Source organism: Poecilia reticulata, linkage group LG20 (genome assembly GCF_000633615.1).
Source record: "Poecilia reticulata strain Guanapo linkage group LG20, Guppy_female_1.0+MT, whole genome shotgun sequence".
Classification (NCBI taxonomy): Eukaryota; Metazoa; Chordata; class Actinopteri; order Cyprinodontiformes; family Poeciliidae; genus Poecilia; species Poecilia reticulata.
The window spans coordinates 22,890,624-22,901,869 of NC_024350.1; the positions used below are offsets into that span (position 1 = coordinate 22,890,624).

An 11,246-nucleotide genomic window follows, 5' to 3' on the forward strand; every position below is an offset into this window, starting at 1 on the left:
TTTTTTTGGTTGAGTCAAATTGATTCAATAAACTTCATCCTTCTCTTTTTCAGAATTTCAATCACCCGTGTCACAGCGGATATCTCGCTTGCCAAACGCTCGGTTCTGAACAATCCCAGCAAGCACGCCATCATCGAGCGCTCCAACACGCGATCCAACTTGGGTAAGTTTGCTCTAAATCAGCCTGGGAACATCTGGGTTCCCTGATTCATAATGTTTTCAAGGAGAACAGTTGACGCAAACGCGGAAGGAAACAATTATAGAAACTCTTGACAACGATAACGATGACTCCCAAAAGCTCTCTGTGGCCTTTGCTGGCCTCGCTTTGTTGGGGAATGAAAGATTGGGTGTAGAGGAACGATAACAAGCACCACAGCTGCTCTGATATGACTTATGTTGATTAGAATTTAGATGTGATTAGAATGAAAGGGATTCCTGAGCAAAATAAAGGCGACAAAGGCTAATCTTGACTATTTATCACCAGAATCATCAGTCAGCAGCTACGGCAGCACTAGGAGCCCCTGCCAAAGTGAATAATGAAAGCAAAACATGCTATTATATCATTTGTGCTTAAAGATCTCGTCATTTAAGAGAGTTACCGCACTGTATGATGATGATTTAGTCAGTTTCTTGTTGTTTTTTCTACTCAGATTGTTTTTTTTAGCTTAACATATCAGAACAGTTACTTAAAGCAAATGATTGTGCTTACTTTATATTTGATGAGTCCCACATGAGACCTATTGAGTCAGTTCACTAACAGAAATATCCCTCTCTTTATGAAATAATTGAATAGAATATGATGGTTGAAAGAAGATCGCTGGAAGATTAGAACAATTATTTGCGGACAACGTCTTATTGAAAACGAGTGGAAATAATTTTTCTGCTTTGGTTGTTTTGTCGGGAGAATGACACTTTGAATGAGTTGTGGTTCCTACGGTATGACTGGAACGTTTTTAATGTCTGTTTACGTCAGGCTTAGTTACTGTTGGGAGTTTTAAACTTTTACTCCTGTCTTTCTGGGTTTTGCTGTTAAATCTCTACTGTTTCAGTCCCATCTGTCGGAGCGTGGTTTTCTGTCTGTCCGGAGACATTTGAACTCATTTAAATATTCTCCTGATTGGGACGAGCAAGGGAAAAAGCCTGGAATTTGAGTGAAGTATTTCTAGGTTTGTGTGGTAAAAAGGAAACAGTTGCTTGGAAATGTTACAAATGTAAAACCATGTTTCCTTTACCATTGTCTAAAGGTTATGTGTGCATCCAACCAGACATCCATCCATCTGCCCATCCATCTATTCATTAGTCTTATTCATCTCTCCCTCTAGTTTGTAGTTTTTCCAGGTTGGATATTAGATCAATGACGTCTGAAGAAATACCTGCTCAAAAATTCATGGTGAACGTTTGTATTTATAATTTAAAAATGACTCAAAAAAAGCAAAGAGAAGGTAAACATTTTTTGTCATTTTGGCATTAAAAGTGTATAAAACCTGAAATGAACTGAAGCCCTACCCCTCAGATCCTAATGATTTTACACCTGAACCAACGTCTCACGTTTTACTTCTTTCGCTAGCTTTAACCAAATACAACTCCACAGCTGGTATAAAACTAAGTCTTCCCAGTTCTAACAGGAATCTCATCCTTTCAGCTGAAGTCCAAAGCGAGATCGAGCGGATTTTTGAACTGGCCCGCACGTTGCAGCTGGTGGTTCTGGATGCCGACACCATCAACCATCCGTCTCAGCTTGGGAAGACATCCTTAGCCCCCATCATCGTCTACGTGAAGATCACCTCCCCCAAGGTGAGAAAAAATCGGCACTAAAACAAGTTTTTCTGTAGGCATTTAAACCGTCACGGCTTTGCTGTTTTCCCGTAACTTTGCCGCTCCCTGGCAATAATCTTAATTTCAGTATGTCAGACGGGATTGCCAATTTGTGAGAAAGAAATGTAGGGGAGGACTGATTCATCACTCTGACCTTCACCAAGTGTAAAAAAAAAAAGAAAAAAAGATGGATCGTGATTCAACGATCGGTCGAAACAGGCATGTGAGTAATGCAGAAAATGAAATTAGACACTAAAGATATAAATGATGAGGCTTTAAGTCTGTGGGTGATGTTCACAGTGAGACATAATGAATTGGCTTTAATGACTGTACTTTATGTTACCACAAAGACAAAATCATGGTTTATATTGTAGAACTCATGTTGCCTATGAACAGTGAGCGGAGGAGAAGTCAAATCAATAAATTATGTTTAATCAGTTCAATCCATCTGATGACTCCAAAGGATTAAAACAACCTTACTTTGATTTGGAGTTTCATGCAAAAGGCTTAAGCCGGACTTTAATACTCTTTGAAGTCGACTAGGTTCTCTAATCTTTTAAAGTAGCCTTGATCAATTTTTATTCAAAATAACCAAAACTCTGCTGCTATTTCCTTGGACTCTATTGTCTAATTTCATTCTTTAGCAGCTGTGAGTTTGTGAGGATTTTATTTTGTTCTCCTTTATTTTTTTTTTAGGTGAAGACAAACTGACTGTAGCATTTTTTCCCACACAAGTCTTGATTTAATTTAGTTTTCTGTCCCTACTTGCTTTCAGGTGCTGCAGCGGCTCATCAAGTCCAGAGGCAAGTCTCAGGCCAAACACCTGAATGTCCAGATGGTGGCCGCTGACAAGTTGGCGCAGTGTCCTTCTGTGAGTACAGACAGATCTTCACTAATGGGACCGGGGTTTAAATAACTTTCAGTTTGGTGTTCTTTGGCTCAAACTTGAAGTGGTTTTTTTGGGGGGTTTTTCTCAATAGTTTCTTTAACCGAAAGCTTCATATTTCTCGCCAGTAATTTTTCCACTCATTAATCAGCTTGGTTGTTATTTTTGAAAGTGGGGTGAGCACCCCCAGCTTGCAAAAGAACAGGCTTAATTTAATTCAAATAGCCCTGGGTGTTCTCAGGGAATTACCGTTCCAAGGTTTTCCTGAGAATTCCTCGCTAAAGTTAGGGGGGACGTTTTATTCGGAGGAATGTTTGCTCAACATAAGCTCTGACATTTTGTGCTCATGAAGAGTAGGGCGAGTTTTTAACCATTGAACGCGTCTGTCGTCATCTGCGGACTTCTCACGACATTCCGATAGTCAGTTTCTCAACAGTACAGCCTGATACTCCTTGACCTGGTCAAGTCGTGTGTCTGTTTCATTTCCTTAACACTGGGACTGTCTCTCTTCTCCCAGGAGATGTTTGATATCATCCTCGATGAGAACCAGCTGGAAGATGCGTGTGAGCACATGGCTGATTACCTCGAAGCTTACTGGAGGAGTACTCACCCCACCAGTTCCAGCCCCCCTGACCCGGTACTGACAAACCTGCCCGCAGTGGCCCTCCCAAGCGCGCAGATGCCAGCCTCTGCCGTGCAGGTATGAATCCCGAGGAGTTTGGCACAAGGACAATAGCACATGTGCATTCGGAGTTGTGCAGTGTTAGAAACTGGCTGTACTGGTCAGTCGTTAAAATTATGTTTGCATTCCAAAATGAGCCATTTTGATTTTCTAAAATTTAGCTTTATTTGAAATACATCCTTAAAAGCGCCATATGGTGCAGGGCTGCATGATACAAGAAAAAACCAACAATGCAATTCACCTGATATAGACCTAGGAGTTTTAAATAAAGTAGAATGTTTACAAAACATGTATTTGTTTAAAAAAAAATCTTTCGCAAAAAAAATCGGGCCTCTGTAAGCCTTTTCTATAGTCTCTTTTTAAGGAAAGTCTAAAGGTATTTGGTCGATTATATTTTAGGGTATCATATTGGAGAGGGTCAAACACAAATCTACGGCATTTGTAGACTTTTGAGAAAAATGTAAAAGCACATTATGTCTTTCTATTTCAAAACCATACCTGTGTTGATCTATGACATGAACGACCAACAAAACACTGAACTTTATGGTTGCAAAGTAGAAAAATGGGGAAAAAGTCCCAGGAGTTTGAATAGTTTTGGAGACTCACTTAACTGTCTGTTTTATTAATGCTCAGCCTGTAGAACAAGTAGTTACAGAAGTCTGCAAATGGTAAGGTGTTTACCTGCACTCTTTCTCCACCCACTGCCATCATTATGGGAAATGTAAGACTGAGAATGAGGACAATGCCGATGAGGATGAGGAGTGAGCTTATATTTGCTTGTGTGGTAAGTGTGGCGAAGCCGCGCGACTGAGGTGGAAAGAGTAGCTTAAAACCTTTCCTGGATTTGACAAACATTTCTGTGCTCTTGTGTGACGATCCATGCAGGGAAGCTGTGCATGACGCTAAATGATTCTGCGCTGAACTGGATGTGCTGAGTGATATTTTCTGTGAGGTTTGCAGTGAGGTTTCCTGGATGTTCTCACTGTTTTGTCTGTATTAATAAAGTGCCACTGCTTCCAGGGCAACGGTACGGAGCAGAAAGGAGAAAAGGCGTTGGTGGAGAGGAAGGGGTCCAAAGAAGACAACCAGCAGCATCATCATCATCACAAGCACCATCACCACCACCACCAGAGCCAGGAGCAGGCGGACATAGAGGCTGACGGGGACAGCAATGAGGAGGAGAGGCCTCTAAGGACAGAGTCCAGCAAGAGAGCCCCACACATCCACCACAGGTCATCGTTCACCAGAACTGAGCATCACAACCACCACCACCACCACCATCACAGCAACAAAGTCAGGGGCCTCTCCCGGCAGGAGACTTTGGACTCCGAGACCCCCGAGAGCAGAGAGAGTCGCGAGAGCAAGGACTCGGCTCGCATCGAGTCGCGGGCTCCGCTCCGCCATCAGGACGAGGAGGACGAGGACGAGGAGGATGAGGAAGAGGAGGAGGAAGACGACGACGACGAGGAGTTAGGGGAGGGCCACCCCCAGCAGCAGCAGCGCTATGAGCCACTGCCCCACCGGGACCACAACCACCATCACCACCACCACCATCACCGCAGCGGGGCGGACGAGGCCGGCCAGGGACATCACCGCTCCAAAGAGCACGAGCAGGACCACAACGAGCGAAACAAGCAGCGCTCTCACCACCACCACCGCCCAGCGCGAGACCACCACCACCACCACCACTACGAGCGGGACAGGGACAGGGAGCGGGACCGTGAGGGGGAGGTGGCTCCCAAAAAGAGAGGTGAGGCAGGTGAGGTGTGGGTCAGAGACTCACACATCCATCAATGACAGACCAAAGTCCTGCTGAAGCCCTTCTGGACTCTTCGTCCCCCCATCATGCTGCTAAACCCTGAAGCATCCCGTTTCTCTCCCCATCTTTGTAAATGCTGACACGTCTTTTACAGGATTTTGATTACATAGATATAAATATATATCTATATATAGATATATATCTATATATCTATATATATATGTGTGTGTGTGTATCTATGCATAGACATTGTTTATGTGTGGATATGCATGACTATTTTTAAATATGCATATTTTAAACCTGTGTTTTGATCGAGCATGACACAACAGCAGATTTTTTTCTGTTCTGAGCTGTGCTTTCTGTGATTAGCATTATAATTTTTATTATTATTATTTTTAATATTATTGTTTTATTGCTTGCTACCACTTGAATAATTTGTTCCTTCAGACTACTGGGAGAGGGGTGGGAGGCTTACTGGCCAACATGGTTTGATGCTGTAATTTGAGATTAGCCTGGCACTTTGGGAAATTTGCTTATTTGGATTAAAACCCAGTAAAAAAAAAAAAAAAAGTTGAAAAATATTTATTTCTAATGCAAAAGTACTGCAACAAATATATTTCTGTTGGAATTTCATTCTTAAGTAAAGAATTGTATCTGACTTGATGTAACTTCATTTTACTGCTACTGTACTGCAAGACATTTTCATGTCATGAAGGTTGATCCTGGTTTTGAGAGATTTGGATTTAACTTTATGAATATTTTAGCCAAAAAGCAAAACTACTAACAAACCACACCCATTCACACAAAGTGGACATGACTTGGATTCCCTAATGCAGAGATGTTCAAATTTTTTTGACACAAAACTGTCAAGTCAACAAAGCTTGCCAGCCAAAAAAAATAAAAAGTTTTGTCCAAGCTGCCATATTTTAATTAAGCAAATAGTTTTAATTGGAAAGGGTTATCAATTGTATATCCAAAACTTAAGATAGGTTTTGCAGATTTGCCTCATTAAAAAGAATGGCATCCAGTTTCAAATTTATTCAGATCTAAAAAAATAAAAATAACTTTGTGCGGTTTTTGAATTGCAATCAGGAGTCACAAAATAATCTCGCAAATGGCCCGTGAGCCGCACTTTGGACATCCCTGCATTACGTTGCATCTGTAAAGCTATGCTCTAATGCTACATTGCTCCTGGAATGTTTCATGTTATGAGGGTTGATTCTGATTTGGAGGGATGTGGGCTTAGCTTTATGATTATTTTAGACAAGACAAGAACTTTCGTCCTAAGCCTTACTTACTTTTCCCAAAAGTTTAAAACATACAATTTTAACTACAAAAGTAATAAAGTGAGAAATATCCTCATTCATACACCCACATGATTTTGTAAGAGTCTGAGCTGACTTTAGTCTTTATATTTACCAGAAAATATAAACATAAAGGAAGCTTTTTCCCCAAAGTGTCAGACTACTCCTTACATTTTCTGTTCAATTTCCACTGCTCAGTTCCTTCTCTTCATTCTGTATCCACGGTTTCAGACATTTACTTTTGGCATATTTATGCCTCCTTTGAGGCGGATGAGCTCAACAGTAACCCTCTCTGTATAAACATGCAGTACTATTCCTCTTATGGGTCCAGAAATGTTTTCTAACATTGGTACACCATTTATCCTGCATTTTGTTTCCGATTCATGCCAGCTTCAAACAGACGTGGTTTCATACGACACTTAGGAAATCTCCATTCTGGTTCATCTTTTCTCAAGTCTGACCCATTTCCTAATGAATGTTGTTGAATTCCCTGCTGGACTCCCACTTCTTACAGTACAAAGAATGTTAATTATAGGAAATGTTCAGAGTGTTCTGCACTTAAAATATTCATTCATAAAACAAGCTCAAAGTGTTCTAAATGTTCCTGTCCGCCATCTGTTCACTCCCCCAACCTGATCCGTGCAGTTTCCACCAGATATTTCTGCTCGATCTACGTCTGACTTTTTTATTTTATTTTGACTCCTCTATTTTCACCCCCATCCTCCCACCACCACCTTTTTGTTCCCACCTGACAAGTGTAATTATAAAGACTATTTCTATGCTACATTTGTAGCCCCACAAATTTTATAATAGTGTACATGTGTATGTACATAATGCATAAATATGAAGAATAAAGTTGAGAACGGAGAAATGTAATGGCGGGGGGGAAGATCTTGATGTGTGCTTTGTCAGAGGAGTCTGTTTCAGGAGGGATGCTGCGTCTATAAATAGTCAGGAGAAACTCTGCTGGAGGAGAGAAAAAAAGAAAACAACTGAGGAAGGCTCACCGGCCCTTCCCGCCCAGCCTCCAGTCGTCATGACAACCTCAACATCAATGACAACATGGAGCGTCTAAAATAGCAAGGCGCGTCTTTACGCAGATCTGCCATCTGCACAGACGAGTCCTCCTGTGGGTGCAGCTGATTGGCTCCTTTTAAAAACGTCAGCAGTCAAGCTGCTCTTATCACAGTGGCTTCCATGTTTACAGAAAGGGGTGCAATGCATATAGAGCAATAGCACTTTGCTTAAAAATTTTATTTTATTATAAAAACATATGATTAAAATAAAAGGTTTTAGTATGTCTAAGGCATGTCGCTACAGTTCCTTCCATGCCTCAAACAGTGGAGTTAAGTATCTTGGTGTCTAGTTCACAAGTGATGGATGTATGGAGCAGGAGATGGACAGACCTATAGGGGCCTTGTCAGTCAGTAATCCAAGCCAAAAAGTAGAATTCTTGATTTAGTGGGCTATCCACATGACATTTTTCCAATATGGGTGCTGGGACTAATGCTCAGCGTACCATTATGTCAAGGAGTGGAGTGGGTGCATGGGGGGGAAGTTTTGTACTTTTTAAAATTATTTTTGCCGTCATCACTGGAAATAGTGTCTTATTACGCTTGAAATAAGACAAAACTAACCTAGAAGTAACTTTCGGCCAGCTATAGGAGTTTGTCTTAAGTCAATAAGTCTTTAATATTGATTGCAAAAAAATTCTAGTTCCACTGTCAGATTTTGTCATTTGTAAAATGTAATAAGTGAAAAACAATCTGCCAATTAGTCAATATTAAAGAATTATTGACTTAAACAAGCTCCTTTATTTTACTGAAAAGTTACTTGTAAGTTAGTAACATCTTATTTCAAGTGTACCAAAATATTTGCACTAGAAACTAAACAAAAGCACCATATGGTGCTCGCAGTACAGTATTGTACTGTATAATGTATAAAACCATGATTTAGCTGAATAATGAACTGATTTGAGATTTCTATCTGGCGCTAAATTAAAGAGTGGTTTCACAGTTTGAAGAATCTTGACTGCCTTTGATTAATGTTTAGGCACTGAGAGGACCTTAAATTGAGATGGGCATAACAAACTTGACAAAATATACATTTGAAGGTATAATATGTTCTTCAAAAAAATGTTCCAACACCTCAGTCTAGGAGCCAGTCAGCTGGCTGAGAGCAAACTCATATACTTGTCCCGCCTGTTCCAAGAGAGGCAATTTTGGCTGTCTAGAAACGCTTCTCGTCACAAAAAAACACAGTTGTGGTGTGGAGACTTGAGGAGCACCACCCACACCATACTGGTTTTAAAACGACAGTTTGCAAGCTACGAGTGACATGTCTGAGAAGCAGCTGACTGTAGACTCAATTAAAGTTGATAACCTAATTATCTTGCTCTAAACGCTTGTGCAAAGCTAAAAAGAGCAGAAAAACAGTAGGACATGGACTTTTTTGTGTGCATTTTTAATATCAGAATAATCCAGAAAAAAAGTGTTATTTTTTAAGCAGCAGTGACTAGTTTTTTTTATTTTTTTTTATAAACGCAATTTGATCATAGTTTGTCAAATTTGTGCCAGTACTGTAAAACATATGCTATATTTGCATATGTACATAGGTATAGCATAATCTCCTAGTGGCCCATGCTAAACAGCAATTTTAATAAATTTTTTGTCGCATAAAAACAATTAAAAAAAATAAGTTAATTTTTTCATGTAGAATTTTTTTTTATTGCATTAAAAAAGTACTTTAGTTTCTCAGTACCGAGTAAAAATCTCCACACTGCTTATAAAAACTGAATGAAGACGGCAGTGCACATGTGACGAAAAGTGAACACAACATAACTTCCCTCTGCAGACCTGAGCATCAGACGGACTAATTACACATCCCGGTTGTCTACACCACCAATGAATTGTTAATACCTCTTTTGACCTCTTTCTGTAAGCTACTTCCTGAATCCACCGTCACCATGGCAGCTGTGTCGTCACTGTTGTTATGGCGACCGCAGCGCTGCTACTGCTGCATTTGCTAGCGCTCCTTTGGTTTCCCTCCCTCTCCCTGCTCTGTGTTTATAAAGCTTATCCCTACATGGCCTGCAGTTTTAAAGAGCAGCTGTTAAGAGGCAGATGCTGTAAACCAGAGTGAGTTTGCCCGTTTTATATGGCCCATCAAAGTAAACACAGTGTGTCAGTGTAAGCAATACAGTTTCCCACCCCTGTCTGGGTGCAAGAAAGCATATCCTCCGGTCAGGTTTTTAGGAACTTGGCGATAAAGAAGCCGATGGTATCGGTGTCTGCCCGGCGGGTGAGGGACGCTGTCGCGTCTGTCTGCTCCCAGCTCAGCTCAGGACTGAATCTCTGGAGGAGGCGTAGTTGCTCAGGTGACAGTCCGGCTCCCAGCATGCCCTCTGAACCGATGTGAGGTTCCTGGGAGAGGCGAGAAGTTTCAGTGACATCTCCTCATATCTTTGGGTTTTGAATCTTTCCATGCGCTGGAAGTACTCTACCTGTGGCTGCAGAGAGAGGCAGGGAAAGGTGCTGAGGGCCCAGGCTACCTGCTCCTCATTCTCTGATAAAGTCACGGTGCAGGTGCTGTAGACCAAAACTCCGCCTTTCTTCAACAACCGCACCGCCTGCAGCAACAAAGACTAATTAATTCTTTAGCCGCAAAGAGATCACATGGTACAGCGTCAGAGGCGCTTATGCAGAGACGAGCGCCGATTGAATTCGATTCAAAATAGAGGGAGATTAAATGTTGCAACTGATACGATTTTCTCTAGAGGTTTTGTAGATGCTGATGTTTGTGGGCAGAAAGGGTCTTGCTTTCAACCACATGTAGCATTTATACGTAGGCAAAAAAGTTTCCCAATATTTATGAGAAATTTGATGTATGAAGATTTTTTTTGTAGCAAAAAAGACTTTTCATGGCTGTCTTTCATCAAGAGCTTTCTTCTCGTCAGTTTACTGTTTATTCATTAATGTCCTCTAACAAACCGCTGACAACTTTAGACCACTGCTGTACTTGTAATGAGATTAAATTAGACGGTTATAAGTTAAGAGGCATTCTAAAGTATTAAACCACATTTTATTTGGAGGTGAAATGTTGCGTCTTCACAATTATGCATTACTTTATTTTGTGCCGTCACAAGAAAATCCCCACCAAATATTCCTGTTGTAATCTAACAGATTGTGAAAAAAATTCAAAGTGTATGAATTATTTTGAAATTATCTGTAGCTTGTTGGGAGCATTGAAAATCTTAAATGTTTACCTAAAAATACTTTTTATGATTGGCTAAATTTAAGAAATCAGCCAATATTTGGAGTCATTTTATACCCTTACTCATAATTTTTAGTTTTCCCCTCAGTCAGGAGTTAGTTGGGTAATTTCACAAATTAACAAGCATCAGAAGGAAACAATAGTTTTATCACAAAAACAAATGTTTGAACATCAATAAAATACGGCTGATGTAAGCAATAAATACTTTCTATAGATTCTAAAAACTTCCTAAAATGTCTTTGATGATGTTGCTTCATAAGACTTAAAGGTAACCAAGTCTCAACATCTTATAAATGGTTTTATTCTCACTTGTCAAATATATCTTTGATTGGATGAATATATCTTCAGAGAAATCATCTTACCCGTATGGACAGAGGACATTTTCCCCCATGCGTCAACAGAAAAATGGTTGCTGAGCAATTATTTTCTATCTAGACACCAAATGTAATTACAAAAAGTAGCCCAAATCTAATTACTAATGTTATAGAACTAATATCTTAATAAAACTTGAACAGACTTAAAATATAT

The 11,246-nt window shown here is 40.3% G+C and overlaps 2 protein-coding genes across 12 annotated transcripts in view; one reads left to right on the forward strand and one right to left on the reverse strand.

The window, feature by feature from the left end:
- cacnb2a (calcium channel, voltage-dependent, beta 2a) overlaps positions 1-7,322 on the forward strand; it is a 71,110-nt gene extending 63,788 nt beyond the window's left edge. For all 8 annotated transcript variants that reach the window (XM_008396703.2, XM_008396706.2, XM_008396707.2 and 5 more), the window contains 5 exons: positions 54-163; positions 1,643-1,794; positions 2,591-2,686; positions 3,219-3,401; positions 4,404-7,322. In XM_008396703.2, the coding sequence (XP_008394925.1) occupies positions 54-163; positions 1,643-1,794; positions 2,591-2,686; positions 3,219-3,401; positions 4,404-5,180 (1,318 nt within the window). In that variant the 3' untranslated portion in view covers positions 5,181-7,322. The remainder of the gene's footprint in view (positions 1-53; positions 164-1,642; positions 1,795-2,590; positions 2,687-3,218; positions 3,402-4,403) is intronic.
- A 1,851-nt stretch (positions 7,323-9,173) lies between these two features.
- The window catches only part of nsun6 (NOP2/Sun RNA methyltransferase 6), a 6,311-nt gene continuing 4,238 nt past the window's right edge, over positions 9,174-11,246 (reverse strand). For 3 of the 4 annotated variants that reach the window (XM_008396714.2, XM_008396711.1, XM_008396712.1), the window contains exons 11-12: positions 9,949-10,074; positions 9,174-9,868 (exon numbers count right to left, since the gene is read on the reverse strand). In XM_008396714.2, the coding sequence (XP_008394936.1) occupies positions 9,689-9,868; positions 9,949-10,074 (306 nt within the window). In that variant the 3' untranslated portion in view covers positions 9,174-9,688. The remainder of the gene's footprint in view (positions 9,869-9,948; positions 10,075-11,246) is intronic. The other variant, XR_532340.1, reaches the window with a different exon arrangement.